The sequence below is a fragment of the Hoplias malabaricus genome, chromosome 17 (genome assembly GCF_029633855.1).
Source record: "Hoplias malabaricus isolate fHopMal1 chromosome 17, fHopMal1.hap1, whole genome shotgun sequence".
Taxonomy (NCBI): domain Eukaryota; kingdom Metazoa; phylum Chordata; class Actinopteri; order Characiformes; family Erythrinidae; genus Hoplias; species Hoplias malabaricus.
The window spans coordinates 12146172-12165190 of NC_089816.1; the positions used below are offsets into that span (position 1 = coordinate 12146172).

At 40.2% G+C, this 19019-nt stretch overlaps 1 protein-coding gene across 6 annotated transcripts in view; it reads right to left on the reverse strand.

The window, feature by feature from the left end:
- The window catches only part of atp8a1 (ATPase phospholipid transporting 8A1), a 121929-nt gene that overhangs the window by 36884 nt on the left and 66026 nt on the right, over nt 1-19019 (reverse strand). For all 6 annotated transcript variants that reach the window (XM_066648822.1, XM_066648819.1, XM_066648821.1 and 3 more), the window contains 6 exons: nt 18677-18761; nt 17949-18088; nt 15060-15198; nt 10092-10156; nt 4665-4837; nt 1244-1427 (listed from right to left, as the gene is read on the reverse strand). In XM_066648822.1, coding sequence (XP_066504919.1) covers nt 1244-1427; nt 4665-4837; nt 10092-10156; nt 15060-15198; nt 17949-18088; nt 18677-18761 — 786 coding nt within the window. The remainder of the gene's footprint in view (nt 1-1243; nt 1428-4664; nt 4838-10091; nt 10157-15059; nt 15199-17948; nt 18089-18676; nt 18762-19019) is intronic.

Here is a 19019-nt window from a genome sequence, read left to right on the forward strand (position 1 = left end):
GGCTGACCTTTGGAAATCTTGGAAAAGAGCTGATGACAGACACAGAGCAGCAGAGCACAAGTGTACAACCTTGAGCTTAAATTGTGCTGATCTCTGTAGGGAAACAGAACAGGGTTGAAGTAGGAATTTCCACTGCTTCTACATTGATCTAGAACCTGATCAGCATAGCTAAAACTTTCTATCAAATATTGCAGGAGAAATAGCACTTCAGTTCTCAGACCATAAACAAGACTCTTACCATAACAAACTTGGGACAAAAACACCTTTGTAATATGGACGTGTGAACCCATATTGCTATACACCATACCCTTTAAAATAACCCTTTCTCTCACTACAAACAGACACAGCACAGCTCTGTAGATTGGAAATATGAGAAGCAGAGGCGGCCATTCAACTGTTTCAAATACAATGTTTGACTTGGGTACCTGATACCCATGTGCCACAAGCTCCTGCAATTGGGCTCCATAGTGAAGTAGAAAGTTAAAATGTGAATAAATGGATTAAAATAAACTTAATGCAAAATAATGCAGACGAATGGTACATTAAATGGAAAGGAACCTTAAGAGTTCCTCTGATCCATTACATCATGTAAAGTCATGAAGCCAGGCCAGATGAGCTGTGACCTAGCATCCACTATTTAGGACCCATTTTCATCTGCATGAGGAAATCAGCAGGACCCCTCCTAGAGTAATATGATGCACTGAGTTCACAAAAATACTATAGCATGACCTGTGACTAGACACACCGCTGGAGTCTGAGCATGAAACAAGAAATGAGGGGCAGAGTTTGAGAACAGTGTCGACAGATAGCTCTCTACGTTTGTTACGAGAATATCACCGCTTGCACAGTATCAAATTTGCATTATAAATTACAGCACATTGAGAGTAACTGTTAATGGATGCATTTCCTGTGAAGTTTTGATAATGGATAAAGGAGCTATGTAAACTGACCTCTTTGACCTCTTACAGCCTCCCAGATTCTCCCCACCTGTTCACCTCTGACCCCAAGATTTTAACCTTTGACCTAAACTATGGAATCAAGAATCTAGTCTCTGTCAAGAGGGATTTGTGTCATGTCAGCACAGATAAACGTGTGATAGACAGAGGGCAGATAGTTGAACAGGGACAAATCAAGTATATGGTTTGCCACGTCTAAATCACTAGTCCACATACAATTGGGAGATTTTTCTAGAAATTGTAAAACTTCTTGTTCTACTGTTCCAGTGTACAAGTTTGTACCCTACCTGTGCAATTGAGTAGTCAGAAGAGTTGGCAGCCTGCAGTCCCTCATTGCCTGAGATACCGACCCCCACATGAGCGGTTTGGATCATGCCCACATCGTTGGCGCCATCGCCAATGGCCAGAGTGATGACCTTCACCTGCTTCTTCACCATCTCCACCACCTCAGACTTCTGCAGAGGGGATACCCTGCACAAACACACACCCACACAGATAAAAAAACTGTACGTTAGACATTGCATTGCATTCAAGTCAGATTTGGCTAACCCTTAAACAGCCAGTACCTCACCCCTCTTTTAAATAATACTCATCACACAGCTACTGAGAAAAAGCCTTAGGATGTGTTAAATCTCATCATTTAAGTTAAGAATAATCAGAAGCGAATTTGAATCAAATGTGATGTGCACAAAAGAGTGATCCACTGTTGAGGTTAAAGGTGGCTGGAACACAATACAGGTTGGCCCAGCACTGTGGAGACTGGTGAGTAACAACATTTGATTTAAAGTTTAATACCCAAGTGAAACCTTCCTATGGCAATGCATAATGCTTAAATCCCTTTAAATTTCATTGTGATTATTACAAATTTACAAATATTTGCAATTGTACCTCCAATTAAGGTCAAATATGCTGTATGAAAAGACTGCATGTTTAGGTTACCGGAAAGACGTTTATATCAAGGGTTTCACAAATAAACTTAATGTTAACAACCAGAATATACTCCAAAATAAGAGCATGATATTTCTAGAAGCCACTTAATAAACTCTGAAAAGGGGATACATTTGAATGCACAAATGTTCCTTTGTATGTTTAAATGTTGGCTAACACTAACCCAAACCTTATTATTGGCATAAAGTAAATGTCTTATTCCCTTTTGGTGCTAAATAGATCCTTTTTATTAACATTTATATATTTAGCACCAAAAGAGTGTAGGACATTTACTCTATGCCCAGGTTCACATTTGCACCTTAATTGCAAAAGTTTCTTTAAATATGCATCCACTGAAATGTTTTCCTTATGTAAGTCAAAGTGGTTCTTAAATGGTATCTCACCAAATAAACAATACTTTACTTTTAAACGTTTATATTTAAGAGAGTAAAGAAACGTTTGCCTGGTATGTGAGGTTCATTAAAAGGTTGCACAGTAGCGATAGAGTTCAGACTTCAAAAGGAATTCTGCCCTCTTGCAGTCCATGAGCCTGGGGTTCCACTAGGTGTGGCTGAAATGACGATGGGGGGTTTGAACCCAACTCTTATAGAAGTCTTTGGGGTCACAGATGGGGGATGGGTTGTACAGTGGTGTCAGATTTGTGTTGGTGCTGGTGAAGAAGACTCAGCTTCGTGTTTCTTTTTATGCTGAGGACACAGGCCATCCTTCACATTGGGATCTGACTGCTGCTTCTCTGGCTGCCACTCTAATCCCTGCTGACAGCCATTTTGATTTCTCTGCAGTGTTTGGCTTTGGTCCCTGGAGAAGACTCTGGTCTATGACATGATGGATCTGTCTCATCCTCTAAGAGCTCCTGGATCTTTTACTGCACAAGTTCAAGTTAACCATGACTTATCTGCCATATAATCACTGATACATTCTGAGACTTTGACTTTGTTCCCTTAAACTTATTTAAACCTGATCCCACACTAGTGACCTCAGGTGTCAAGACATGTGCATCATTAAAGCATATGAAACTGGATTTTTTAAAATTTTTATTTTGTTTGTTTTTGAGCTACCTTAATTTAAATAGTTATAGTAAATAATAGCATTGTGTGGAATAAAATACCCAGAGGTTATTGTGTTTAATGTGAAATAACTATCACTAGTAACTTAATCTTCCATGGTATTCAACTTAAAACACCAGCAAATTAGTTCTGTGCAAAAGCTAGAAGAGTGCTAGTCTTCTTTTCTAGAAGAGATAAGTTAATAGAGCCTGTTTAGAGAACATGCATGTACTTATATACTGAATGTAACATTTGAAAATTAATTTTGCAGAAATGATTCATATAAACTAAACTCTCTGAGGAGGACTTAGAAAAGCAACAAAACATGGAATTTGAGCAGAGGGCATCCAAATCTTTACATAAGGTTTTTGTGTCTGCATATGGAGCTAAGACTACACTTGCAGCAAGGTTTATATATTTTTATTTCATGCCCACAAAAATGAAACACATTTTTCAGAATAAAAATCTGGTTTTGACCTAAAACATCCATTGCAACCCACTTAGTTTTGGCACCCTGGCCTGCTTACACAACCCCAGGAATGACATCACTTACAACTGCTGGGTGAGTCAGGGTTGCTGATGTCCTTGGGCAGTGTGAGTGTATGTGCCTGTGTGTGTGTGTGTGTGTGTGTGCGTGTGCATGTGTGCATTTGTGCATTTGTGTGCGTATAGAGTGAGTAAAAGCAGATCAGCATGATTACATCATGGGCCACATAATGACAGTGGCACCTGTGGTCTGTGTGCTGTTGTTGGAGAATGACACTGATTTTTGGCAGGAGCTTTTTTATGCTTGGCTGGTTACCTGAGTGCTTCCCGCTCAGTTTCTAATTCTCTGTCTCTTACTCACACACACACACACACACACACACACACACACACAATGTACCATCTATAGCTGTCTGATTCTGGGGTTAAACTACTGTTGTAAAAATAGTGCCTGCTGCTAAATATCTGCTTTGAGGGACTGTGTGGTTCTTGTGAGGTTCTCTGTGTTGTAAAGGTTGTGACCTGAAGTGGAGGTGATTTGTTCTTTAAATAAGGGGGCGACATTTCCCACTAATTGTCTGCCAGTCACTTGTTGTTTTTCCAGGCTGGAGTAATGGAGGCTGATGCAGTCAGCTCTCTGTGGAGCAATAAGGATTATTACCGTACAAAGCCCTGCCTCAATCACAGGTCTTTTAAACCCAGCCTGTAATTTTAACACCACTCACAACTCACTGGATGTGAGGGGAAGAAAGTGTGGTTATGATGGAAAAGCTTTTGCTACTTTAGGCTATTGCTGTGTGTCACAGTTTATTTTAAGCTAATGGAAATATGTTTATTATACATAAGAATTTAAAGAATGTATTGTGTTTTGCTGCTACAATTCTGAGCTCAAATATAATAAATATATTTTAAAAATCAAACATAAGACTTTGGCAATAATGTCTCTCATTCTTTCACTTTCAGTCTAAATCTTGAATTCTGGCATGAAGGATTAGCATGAGGGAAGGATCTAGTGAACCATTGGCTAAAGAACACATTATAGAAAATCAAACTAATGAGACCCACAACATTTTTTCAGCGTCTAACATCTGAGGGACAGCTTCAATTGAATTGCCTTAATAAATGACTGCATTTCAAACAGTATCCAAATCTATGTCAGTTATGTATGAGGCTAGTCTGAGTGTAAATCCACACAGTCTTTACTGTGGCCTTCAGAGGAGTTATTCACCTGCAGCATATGACAGCCTTGCAAGACAACGCCAGGTCTAGGAAGTACTGTCGTGCTCCAAAGGTCAGTGCATATTTCAGCGTCTTTCCATCGATGATCAGTGCACAGTCATTCTCCTTATGCAGAGCATCTCCAAGCATGCTGCAGTGGTGGCTCAGAGTCTCCCTCGTCCCCTGTACAAGCACATACACATATACAAAAACACCTCTTATTTCCAGCCACAGTAAAAATCCCTTTCAAATACATACAAAGTGTCACCAAATCTACAGTGTATATGTCATGCTTTCTGCAAGTTTCTTTGAAACTGAAACTTGGCTAGTCATGGATCCAGTGCCTACTTATGGTCTTAATGCCATAAATCTTGGTATATTGATGTGGTAGGTGTTTTTATGACTGCAAATCATGATTTTACTCTGTCTTGATGACAAAGCACAAATAAACATCAGACTAAGAGAGGGATCATTTACAGTTTTGCCCTATGCCAGTGTAATCAACCTAACTGCAAACATGAAGGTCATCTCATGTAGCCTAACGTCATTTTAGCAAGAGGCTGAGTTGGGTTTATTATTAATGTAATTATGTTCAAAGAGAGAGACTGATGAGAGGAAAGGATAAACATACATATGGCATGCTTCATTTGGCAGAAAGCAGCACTGAACCTTGGAGTGATGGTTCGTTTGAAAAAGCCCAACACTCAGAATGGCTCACACCATGAATTACAACAGCATGGGAATTTACCCTGAACAATTACACAGCTGAGAAATGTTCCCACTTTCTTACTTCCTTTAATCTATTCTTTCTATTTATGTGTGTGAGTATGCTCACAGCAAGCTGAAATGCACAGCTCTGGGTTTTTCATTAACTAAACTTGCTCAAATTAAGAAACAACAATTTCCCATATAGACACAATTCAGTTCTGATCCTCTGATAAAACATGCTCACAGGGTAATATATAAGACCAGTAGTATACACTTTAATTTGTCACACCTAAAATAAGAGTGTGTGACTGGTAAGAGTACTTTCATAGTAAAGAAAAAAGAATTTTCAACAGAATTAGAATTATCTGCAATATTATAATATTATACAGTATTGCAGGACATTACAAAAATACAGTCCAAAAATGTAATGTGCCTATTCTAAAATACAAAAATACAAACATGGGATTAGACTTCACAATCAAGATTTCTTTCACTGGCATGCAGAAAACATGCCTCAAATCCATTGCTGGTCTAGGGCTTAAATATCAAAAAGTGGTACTTTAGTGTTATTTGCCTTGAAGCATAAGCATGTGTCTCGAATTGTCTAGGAGCATGGTGCTTTGTTAGGTAGTGCCGCTACACTTTATTTACTTTCACACAAAAGAGACACATGATTCCTGCTCTTCACACTCTCAAATAATGAAATGCTCATAAATCAGGGAAAAAACTGGTAGAAGGAGAAGAACTGACAAAAATCTGATACAGTACAGAGACCCACAGAAAGAGAGAGAGAGAGAGAGAGAGAGAGAGAGAGAGAGAGAGACAGGGAGAGAGAGAATTCTTTTAATGCATGTGCAGGGAGTCAGTCACTAATAACACAGTAATACCTAACAGTTTCAGCAGACATCTCTGTTCAGCTCCTTCTACAAAGCAGTCAAAATAGAGCTCTCTTTATATCCCCCTCCATCCCTCTTCTCTCTTCCCCTATGAATGTGTGTGTGTGTTGGGGGACAGATGCCTTGGGGCAGTAAGATTGTGCCTCAGGGACTAACTGAGCCCCTCCTGGCATAACAAGACCCTGAAACCCAAGCACAAAGGAAATATTTGGAGAGAGCAGCTTCAAGTTTCAGAGAAAGAGAGAAAGAGAGAGAGAGAGAGAGAGAGAGAAAGATAACTGAATCTTGAATCTTAATAGAGTCAGTCACTGGTGCAGCTGTAAAGATTTCTCTACAAGAGTGCAGTCATTTCTGATGTAGGCCATAAAACACTGTGTGTGTGTGTGTGTGTGTGTGTGTGTATGTTGGGAGTAAATACCTTAGATTAATATATTAAATTTGATTCAATTTTGATACAATTCAGAATTGTTTTGAAAAAAAAATGCAGTAAATGCAGCAGGAAACACACAATAAATATTTTAAGAGGTATGTTTACATTAGGAAATAAATGACACATTCAACACATTGAGGACAGAGATTTACACTGTGTGTGTGTGTGTGTGTGTGTGTGTGTGTGCGTGCATGTGTCCTCTGAAGCAATGTGCTTGAATACAGATTCCAGACTCCATTTATGTATATTATTAAGTGTGTCAGGGTAAATTTAACAGGCGTAGAAAGATAACTATGCAGCGATGAAGACTGATAAGCAGCCAGATTAAACTATGCTTCCATTAGCTTAAGTATTCTGAGCACATTTCCTCAGTGAGGCTGTATATGCGCACGTGTGTATATCCTCCTAAGTGTCTGGGGGCTGTGCTCTAATGTCATCTGTCTCCTCCTCAGACCTCTTCACTGGTTTGTTTGGTTTGTGAGTGTGTGGAAGGCGTCTGTTGGAATACATAGACATGAGCTATAGAGTCACTGTCAGGATGTCTTTTACAGGTTGTTGATACTTGAGTGAGACATTTGGACTCGTGAAACATGACATTATATACAGTATGGACTACATGAGCTTATTAACGTGTATACAAATAAAATAGAAGGTAGCTAATGGAGTACAGGACAATTTTGTCATTGTTTCTCAATCAAGGCACTGTAATTCAGCAGGACAGTCACAGCCAATTAGTGGGTGATAAACTAGATTTTGGTGGGAGACAACTACAGACTTTACAGATATATTTTATCCTCAATATTGCTTGTTGTGCAGGGGTTATGTCAGGGTTTCCTGCGGTGCTTTACTCTTAGGGCGGCCGCCTTGACAAAGTCGTCCACCCACCTCCCCCACCCCCACAATTCATTTTGTGCAATTTGTTCATTTTCTTATCAAGGCTTCCATGTGTTTGCACGTGGTTTCTGCTATGTCCAGTGAAACACTCAATAATAAGAGAGCCTTCAAAATTCTAAAGTACTTTTGGTGAGTCGTTTAATGCGTTTTTCCTCAGTGTTCAGTCACAAATATGTGTTCTGAAGTATATTCATTCCATTGTTTAAAGTGAGCTGTGTGTCGTCTCTGAATTTCCCCACGGCTGTGTGTACACGAGGTCAGAGCATGTGCAACCCATGCTTGTAAACAGTGTTCTGAATGATTGATTTGGATTTGCACTGGATTGACATGTGAACTGATTCACTCAATGAGTCGACACTACACTCAACCCATCGTGTAAGTTCCTCAAAGCGCCCAAACACCACACAGAGCACATAATTCACAAAATATCAGTGGATTTTTATAACACTGAACGATGACTCGGTTCGTTTCTTGAGCTTTGATTCCCAACAGGAGTGCGCGTGGAGGCAGTTACAAGGTTGTTGCCCTGTTGTCCACCACCACCACCCAGTCACAAAAAAGAACCAGTGAATCACAACCACCACAACAACCAACCACCTTGACTAACCGATTTTCTGCGGGAAACCCTGGGTGCTCTAAGGTCAGTATTACACGCCCTGATGCAGAATGCTCTAACAAACTGCAAATGGGAATGTGAACATTAAGTTTGTCAATATAGACTTATCCGTTTATGTAGATCACTCACATATATCCCATTATTCAGCAATGCAGCTGCAGGCACTGAAGTCTTAGCAGTACTGAAGGGGGAGTGAATCAAGTTTCTGCTGCTGTGAGTGCTGCTGACCCACTGCTCAGACCTCCACAGCAGGGGGAGAATTTCTGCTTGTTTGCTTTAACAGCAGTGAAGAACCATGTGCCCCTGCCCAGAAAAGCGCAAGGCCACTGACGTTTCAGCCAGTGGCTCAAGGCTTCACAGGCTTCCCCCTCTTCTCTCTCCTCTTTTTCTCTCCTTCACTCCATCCATCATGCTAAATGACTGTTTGACAGACTGAGAGGCATCTGTCATCACTCAGGGTTCACTGCATGTATGTGTACGTGTGGATGTGTAATGTTTTCCTCCATTATGACTGTGCAGCCTTAGCATCCACAGAGAACAGAGAACACACGCAGCCCACCCTACAGGATAGACTAACCTATGCGTGTGTATGCGTGCCTGCGTGTGTGTCACGAATTTGAGGGTGTGAGCATATACGAGTGTTTAATTTTTGCTCTCTACCACTTCAATGGCCATTGGACAACATTTTCATTCAACACTCTGCAATGTGTAAATGGACCAAAGGGGATCAAAAAAGTTAATGTAATGAAAGGCAGAAACATCCAGATAGAAGAAGCTTAAGAAGAAACATAATGGTAACATCTAAGCAATGAAAAACGCACACTGGTAGGCCACAATTTTTTCACAGGTATTTTCCCCATGATAAAGGTTATTTAAAGCTTTTATCCTTGAGAGAAAGGACTAAAACAAGCTTCAATCTTGCTTCACACTGAAAACAAAGCCAGTAATGTTTTTTTGTTTTCCATTCTTACACATTTTTCATTCATTCATTGTCTGTAACTGTCCTGCTCCTCACACTCAATCACCCAGGGTGGGGCTCAAACCCACTACCCCAGGACCCTGTAGCTGTGTGACAGTGTCACTACTTGTTGTGCCACCGTGCCGCCCCATCCTATAGTCCCATAGTAAGACAATATCTCAATACTGGGACTGAAATATTACATCTTTACTGCTGTATTTTTCCGCTGTATTTAATAAACCAATTTATTTATTGCTTTAATCATCCATGAATGTTAAACCTTTAGAGCATTTGTGTTTTTAATTTTGCTAATAAGGCAACACTTTTTGTGGGATGTTTAAACTGCTTGTTTAAAATGTTGGGTATTAATTAGATGAGGGCAGCATGCTGGTGTAAAAATTAGTGTCACAGTTACACAGCACCAGGATTCTGACGTTTATGAATTCTCCCTGTGTCTGTGTGGGTTTCCTCTCACAATACCTAAACACATGACAATAGGTGGACTGGCTGTTCAAAAGTGTCCCCAAGTATAAATGAATGTGTGAGTGTGTAATGCCCTGTGATGGACTGGAGCCCTGTCCAGGGTGTTTCTGCCTTGGCCCAGTGATTGTGGGCAGGCTCAGACCCACTGTGACCCTGAACTGCATAAGTGGTTACAAAAAGCAAAAGAATGAATAATTAGAGGAGAAAAGAAGAATTGAGCATGTGACTCAAATGGAACACTAAACTATTCTTAAAAACCCACACAAAACCCCAGTTGTACGATTTATAAGGAATTGCATATTGTGCCACAGATATCTATTTGCTGAGTCAAAAGGCCAGCTGCAGTTGACTTCAATAGTTTGATTCACTGAACTACACCAGGCTATGATTTCTACTGTAGCTGCCACTGCAGACAACTCATAAAGACAGAACACCCCAGTACTCATCCTTACATCCAGCGTCTCCTCATTAATCACCAGCAGGCCCATGTTCTTGGTGAGCAGCTTGCAGGAGTGTCCTACAAAAGAAGAGAAAGCACAAGACAAATACATCAGTCCTTCACTCTTCACCTTAAACTTAATGTCTTGCAGAAATAGCAACGTGATAACAAAAAGAAGTGCATCACCTTCTACAATGACTAATGCACCAACAAAAACTGAAACAGGTTTTAATAATAAATACAATACTGTGGAAAGACAAATACGCAACTTCCAGAGATATTGGTTTGTAGGGGTCAGTAACCAAACAAGATCAACCAGGACATGACTAACAAGCTTACGGCCACAGGATTGCACTGGTCAAACAGCATACCTAAATCATATACTTGCCTCAAGCTACATCAAGTTGTTAAGAATTTTAAACTTAATTGTTTTCTGACAAACTTCATGGACAAACAACATTGCAAAACTAAAAACTGTAGCAAGCATCTTGAAGCAACTATTTTATTTCTGCTTTTGTCTGAGGAGTGTGTCATCGACATCCTGTAGCATCACAAAACATTTCTTGCATAGATTACTCTTGCATCAGCAGTGCAAATGTCAGACTATAAGCATACTTGGATTGAGCAACTAGATTTTGATTAATGAGAAAATGATTTAAGTTTGAATTTTGTCCGAATAATTATGGAGAACCAGACTGCACGGAGCCGTTTCAGTGCACGTGTGAGACTGGTTGTCCTCATTCTTCACCCTGTCACATTCCTCTTTACATCAGAATGAGAATCCCAGACCACAGCAAGAAGTGTGTTCTCTCTAAAAAAGCATGACTAATGCTGTGCTTTTATCAGGAGGAGTGTGAAGAGCTTAATGAGCAGAAGAAAATATCCGTCTACTGTTATACAGTCAATGACAGTTTTTAGAGCAGAGGAGTATCCATCAGAGACTGCTGGACTCGGAAAGTGTGAAGGTGTGTTTGTGCATGGGGACAAAGGGTGCTCCCAAAGGGACTATTGAAGTGAAAGGGCTCCTTCAGGTCAGCAGAGGTGAGGGGAAGAGGGAGATTAGAGCAGTGTGGCCTGCTTCCTTAGAGGTCAGCTATGTAAACATCCAACAGTATACTAATGTTGCCCCAAGGATTATAAAGTATGTAGTTTCACTGCAATTTCACTGTGTATTTAATGTAAACTGAGACCAAGAGATAAGAGTACAGTGTGTGTTATGTGTTTTTTTTTCCACAGGGCTCAAATCAGAAATGAGCAGGTTTAAAGTTGCAGATTTTGTAAAGCTTAGTTTTGGCTGGGCAAGTGCACTGATTCTAAATCGGTTTAACCTTAAAAAAGCTAGTCTTAAGAAGCCACAAGCAGGGTTATGACAAACTATATGTTGTATACCCATATTTATTTCTCTCTAAATCACTTTCACACAGGTGGAACTAAATGACACTTGCCTCAGAGAAATTAGGATTATTTTCATAAAGACACCTATGCAATTCAGCATGCCTTTTGTATGAGCAAGGGAAGGGGGAATGTAATTACGGTTACACACATGGTCACATTAGCTGCCCTGCTCAGCAGAGAGGATTAAACTGCCTGTAAATGCTGCAGTGTTGAGCTAGCGGAGGGCATGGAGAACTGTTTGTCTTGGCTGGAGGCTGTTTGTTTGCGCTTTTGCGTCTAAGAGGGCTTCAGTGGCAGCAAGGCCAAGAGCAACAGGCCCGCAGAGGCAAAGGGCAGCTAACTCACCCAGTCTCTCTCTCCCTCATCCAACACGGGGCTATTAATCCTGCAGTGAATGAGCATGCAGAACAACCTGAGCTCAGACTGAAAAAGCCAAACTGCTCTTAGCACCCACTAACCACAGTCAGATTGAAATCATAGACACAAGTCAGGCTCAATCACACCGCAAATACTAAACACTTACACCACTGGTTGGGCTCCTAATATTTGGAAGCAGTGTTTTTAATAATGTAAGATATTTCTGGCGGCAGAAATTTTTTAAAAAGTAATTCTAATATTATAGTCATATCCATTTTCACAAATATCAAAATGAATATTGTGAATCGATAATTGCAAAACATTATCAGCCATACAGCAGCATTATGTAACAGATGTACTTGCTTTGATAAAAATGAATATTCAACTAGTTATTTAAACTGATGTCTTTAAATAGTTTACTATAAACTGCTAGTTAAACAAGTGAATACGTTATACATGAGTGGGTGGCAAATCATAAATGTGGCGTTATCTGCCAGAGCAGAGAGAAATATTGGTTTTAAATCTACACTTACAACTTGAAAGCCTTGAATTGTATGGTGTTTGATGCATTTGCATTTATTATTCATTCATTCATTAATTGTCTGTGATAAACACTTATCCAGTTCAGGGTCATGGTGGGTCCGGAGCCTACCCAGAATCACTGGGTGCAAGGTGGGAACACACCTTGGAGGGGGTGCCAGTCCTTCACAGGGCGACAAACACTCAAACCTACGGACACGTTTGTGTCATCAACCAACATGTGATTGTGGACCATGGGAGGAAACCAGAGCACCCAGATGAAACCCACAAGAACATGTGGAGAACACACCAAACTTCTCTTAGTCACCCGGATTGGGGCTCAAACCTACAACCCCAGGACCTGGGATCTGTGTGACAGCAACACTACCTGTTGTGCCACTGTGCCACCTATTTATGTTAATAAAATGAATGGCAAAAATGTGTAGGTACCGGACCCACTATGACAATGAACAGGATAAAGTAGTCACAGAAAATGAACAAACTATTCATTCATTCACTGTAACCGCTTATCCAGTTCAGGGTCCAGAGCCTACCTGGAATCATTGGGCACAAGGCTGGAATACACCCTGGAGGGGGCGCCAGTCCTTCACAGACACACACACACATTCGCACCTACAGACAATTTTGAGTCGCCAATCCACCTAGCAACATGTGTTTTTGGACTGTGGGAGGAAACCCACAGAGCGCCCAGCGGAAACCCACGCGGACACGGGGAGAACACACCAACTCCTCACAGACAGTCACCCGGAGCGGGAATTGAACCCACAACCTCCAGGTCCCTGGAGCTGTGTGACTGCGACACTACCTGCTGCGCCACCGTGCCACCCATGAACAAACTAATGAATTAATAAATAATTTGAATTGTATTGTAGCATTCACAGCTGCCCATTTAACATGTGTCTTCTGATTTAGTTAACAGACATTCAGCTTTAATGCAAGCAATTCAGAAATTTCCCTCCTGGTTCTTCAGCCAAAACCAAAAGCTGTATTATTTGCATACATTTAAGTCAGTTGAAAGGCTTAAGTATCATGCCTGAAAGCTACTGGGTATAACAATGTCAGGATTTGTAAGGATCAGCATGAAGTGAAAGATGAGCGTCCACAGAAGAAATTTCTTCTGGCTACAAAATAGTAAAAAAGTTAAAATTACAGAGGGACACCTCGTGTAGGTTAGTGTTCTTTACAGAGCGTCTGAGGTGAGTGGAGAAGCTGTGAAAATACTCCTCAGAAGAGCAGTGTGTGAGAGGTAAAGAGCAACAGCTTACAGATGCCCAACATAAAGGACTGATTGAGGTCCAGCCTGCTAGGTGGTCACAGGGTGCACTCTGTTAGGGCTACTCTCAAGCCACTGGTTACTGGCAGAGGGAGGTTTGAAGCCCAAACTAACAGCAGGTCGCTGTTTAGGCTAATCACACTAGCCACATCAGAGAGAAAAGGGTCAGCCACTGTGGTTGAGAAGAGATGAGGGAAAGTAGGAGTGTCTGTTGTCTGACTCTTCAGGATCTGAATGAGGAAGTAAATAGTGTATATTTGTGGTTGATTTATTATTTGATAATAATTAAAATATGTTATCGTTATCGGGCTGATACCGAATTGATCATTTTTATAAGAATAGATATGCATTGACAGTACTGTGACACATATATTGACATTAATGTTCAATAACCAATGCATTTATTAACAAACCCCACCACTCTAAACAGTAGCCACGTTTAAATGCAACCTGATATTCCTTTAATAATCTGACTAAAAGCACAATCAGAATAGGATAACTCCATGAATATACCTAAAACCAAATAAGAGTAGTGTGATTGAGGTCATTCAGATTATAATTTCTATCCGATTGAATGAGGTGGGTAATCTTTGAAATAATCAGTTAAATAGAATTATAATAGCCATGTAAATACCTGTTTCTGATTACACACATAATTATCCAATCAGAATGCTTATGTACATTCTGCGCATGAGGTGAGCTTGTTCAAGGCATCAGCAGCACACATTATTACTGGACTAGGGATCTTATAGTGTGTTCTGCAGGGAGCTAAGATAATCGTATAACTTGCATTAAATCAAGAAAGACTGCCGTGTCATATGGAAATTCTGCTTCAGCTCAGAGTCTGTGATTTCCTTCAGTGCTCCTTTTTTCCACCGGTCTTATCTTTGAAGGGGTTTCAAGTCACAGAGGCGAAATTAATTTGTATAACTACAAAGGAGGGAAACTTTATTTTAGTGAAGAAGAAACACTAAACTGTTCACTGCCTGATACACATGCATAAGACCAGTCTCTCTCTCTCAGCCTTCTCTTAAAGGGCCAGGACACTCTGCAGGTCTGACTGCGTGTCCCTGTTTGAATTAGGCATGATGACTTCCTCTCATGGACAGTAAATTCCAGAAACACACTGCTGCTCCTCTCACTCTGACTGGACCCCTGCAGAGGCTTGTTGTCATGGTAACATGTACACTGGTACAGCACATTGTCATTTAGCTCAGATTACTTGTAGCATGCATATATAAACTGCAATTTTAATCAGATTGGTGAGTTGAGTATACATATAAAAAATAAATTCAACAGGTGAAATTCTTTGCACGTAAATACAGCCAGTGTCAGTAAGTACACAAGATAGGATAATGTTAGGTTTTTCTTATTGTATTATATTAACAACTCTGTCGACTTTGCTTACTGAATTACCGATATTTATGGCAGTCTCCTGTTTGTCGCCGGTCAATATCCAGATTTTAATGTCGGCTTTCATCAGAGTCTCGATGGTCTCAGGAACACGGTCCTGCAGCTTGTCCTCGATTGCTGTGGCACCCAACAGTTGCAGATTCTGCAACAGAGATTACAGAAATAACTTACCACATGAGAAGGAGTTGTCTGACCATTGGCTGATCATTAAATGTATCAGTTGAATATGAAGCCCTATATACAGTGGGTCAGGTATCTTAGACCAGGAAAACCACAACCTTTCTGGATTTTACTGCGAGGAGCTGTATGTGTGACTGCAAATATGTGTAGAAACGTGCCCCTATCCTGCCAGCCCCTAGCATTAAGTCTGGGTAAGTCAGAGTTAGCCCATGTTTGAATGGAGCTGGTAATTTTACGGTGAAGTCACATTGAATTCATGCCATGTCTCTTGCATGCGCTGCACAGGTGCCGCCCAATAACTAAGGCACGCAGAACATTTTCAACTTTGAGAACGTGTCCAATACGGAAAATTTCTGAATAATACCCTATGTGGGAAAGGGCAACTCCGGAATTCTGTAGTCCACAATAATTAGAAAACACCTCTTTAAATGTGTTTGTATTTCAATTTAAGCAGTACATGCTTTTTACAATAAATTTACAATGCATGAAAACAAGTAGTGTGCTAGTCAAATTATGCTACATGTTATCGACTAATTGGTCCCAAATATTGGCCACATTAGCGTATATGACTATTGAATGTATTTACATGAATGATTTAATACATGAACCAAGTACTAAAACAAAAATGAGTCGCTCACTCTCAGAGAAAATGTGTAGTGGTACAGATACTGTGATTTTTTTTTTTTTTTAGCAGTTTCCAAGTGGGATTTCACTTATTCCATTTAGGAAATGCCACCCACTGCTATGCTATGCATTAGCCAGCAGCGTTTCTCCTTTATTAGAATATGAAAGCCGTCCTTCCCCTCATACAGGGACGGAAAGCCTTCCCGTAATGAACAGTGCAGTGGGAACTAGGAGTGGGTGAGATTCAGAACCTAAGAAAAAACAGCTGCAACAGCCAATGCTGTAGTGTGTTTTTCTCTGGTCAGCTGAACCTGCGAACCCACATGAACTGGCTGAGGATGCAGGAGCAGGGAGAGAGGAGGACATTCTGACCACAAAGTGTATGTGTGTGTGTGTGTGTGTGTGTGAGAGAGAGAGAGAGAGAGAGAGAGAGAGAGAGAGAGAGAGAGAGAGAGAGAGAGAGAGAGAGACTGAGAGAGAGAGAGAGAGAGAGAGAGAGAAAGAGAGAGAGAGAGAGAGAGAGAGAGAGAGACTGAGAGAGAGAGAGAGAGAGAGAGAGAGAGAAAGAGAGAGAGAGAGAGAGAGAGAGAGAGAAAGAGAGAGAGAGAGAAAGAGAGAGAGAGAGAGAGAGAGAGAGAGAGAGAGAGAGAGAGACATGTGGTTGAAATTCCCCCAGTCTCTGGTCTTCTAACTGGCCAAAACTTTGAAATAGTCACAGCATATATATATATCACATTAAAATGGAGAGTAACTTACCACGTAAATGAGACAGTCAGAGACCTAAAGAGTCAAGCACTGACTCACATTCAGAAAATCATGAGCCCCAAGTAATGATTCTCATGATCAAATAAAAATTATCAAATTAAAATTCCGAACGTACAGTAACTGTACAACTCCCGATAGTGATCTAGTGGTTCTCAACACAACTCCCTAAACTTAGCAGCTGCTACCGCCCTCTGCTGGTCAAACTTTGGAAATACACAATGAGTCTCATGATTGATTACACCCATTTGCTGTGGGCAGCTCAACAGGTTTGGCAGTTGATTCTTCAGAGCATGATTAATGGTCAGCCATGTTTGTCTAGCCCTTACAGCCCTCCAGTCCTTAGGCATCTGGGCATCTGAGACTGAGAGTCTAATCTACATTAATCAAACTAAAGCTCAGAATAAGAGATCTGAAGGCCATTCTACAATATCGGACTGATCAAACAATATAGAACAGAGATTTATAAAAACCTGTGATGGTTACAGGTATTGTAAATAATAATAATAATAAAAAAAGTAAAATATTGGGCTACCAGGTTAGTTTAGATTCTGTTCATCAAGAAAAAAATAAGCTTAGCAGAGATTAAGATCCGTTAGTTATTCATTTTTTTCGGTATCACTTTTAAATTAAACTACACTTACAAAGGCTTGTAAATGGTGAATATCGGTTTAATACATGGTTATTAATTAGGTGGTAAACTCCTTAAAGATCATTAATAATCATTTGTAACACAGATTAAAATGGAAACAGTGACCTCTTTTACATCTAATAGTGAAAGTGTCAGAACTTAAACATATCAAGATAAAGAATAAGCCAATAATGACTTTTCATACATTTACAATGTAATTAATAACCACTTATAAACAAACAGATAGGAGACTACTTCTAACCTGTGCCTATGATCTTGGTGCGCTTGCAGATTCTTACAGTGAAACAACTTGGTCAGTGTGTGTAGTACACATCAGTAATTTTCAACTTCAACCGCGGAGAAAAAATTATGAGAACAAAAAAACCCCAGAGGTGCGTACTTAGAAATAGCCATTAAATTCGCAATTTTTAATTTGAACAAGCAACTGATTTAAGTTTCAACATTCAACAGTGAGAGCTAGAGCTGAATAAATCTGGAGTATTATTTTAACCTAGCTGGTGAAAAAAGTTGTTCAAAGCCATTTTTTTCAGAACAGCAAGCCAGGACCCAATATCCAGTCACTAGATCAGTTACAGTATGACCGCTGGGCCCACAGCCATCAGATCTGACTCACATTCACTGTGGTGTGTGTGTGTGTGTGTGTGTGTGTCTGTGTGTGTTTGTGCAGTACTGACCTTCTCGATGAGCTCGTAGCTCTCCTCCAGTTTGAGAGCTCTGTTTTGTAGAGAGGTGCAGGCTCGATGATGTACTTCCTGCCACTGCTGATAGAATGACTCTGATATGTCAGCTACAGCAAAACACAGCGTACGCAGACCTACGGAAAACATATCCCACAGTCCTTTCACTCATATATAAATGGCATTCATTAAGAAGGAACACAATGACATACCACCACAACAGCAGAAAGTCTTGTATTACTCACTTGGTGACTAACGAATACCATGTGTTTTATTAATGCCCTAACAGAGATGATGCTGCTCTTAAACAGTGTGTAAAATCATGGTGATTGGAAGCATTTACTCTCTGTTTCCATTTTTGTGTTAATTTTTTTTTGCACTATTAGACGCTGTGGTTACTCCTTGCAATTTAGTGAAATATTAAGAACTGTACAAAAACATTGCAATATGGCCTTGTCCCACAAGATGGCAGACTATTCACATTATTGTTATGTGCTATTCACTCAGAGGCCTTTACTGTTTAACTGGACATTTTAGACTATTCATACAGCTGTTCCTGATAACCAGCACTGATTTTTAACTCTTGCAAAAGAGATGTCAACTTTTATTGCATGTTCTAGAAAAAGCAAAAATCATATTGATGTTGTCTGCCCACTTATATCTCTAGGAAGAAAAAGACCAAAAATAGCTGAAAAGACGACAAAAAAAATCAAGTGTGTTCTCACCTTCTGTAGCAAACTGCTCCAGATGTTTGAGTGTGATATCTTTATATCTGGAATTGTCTGCCAAGCGGTCATAGACCACAGTGTCCTGTAAAAGAGATTTCACTCTCAGTTCCACTGACTATTTCTGTGTACAAATCACAAGGCATGGTTTAAAAAGAAAATATAACGCAAAAATAATTAGTGCAAGGTCCCACTCTTACTACAATTTCAAACTGGTTCACTGGTCATTTATGTACAGTTTGACCAGCATGACAAGTAAATAGTTAATGATGTTGTTAAATCAAAGGGAAGCACATTTTTCCTCTGGGAAACTTCCATAGCAAACAGCTGTTAATTAGCTATG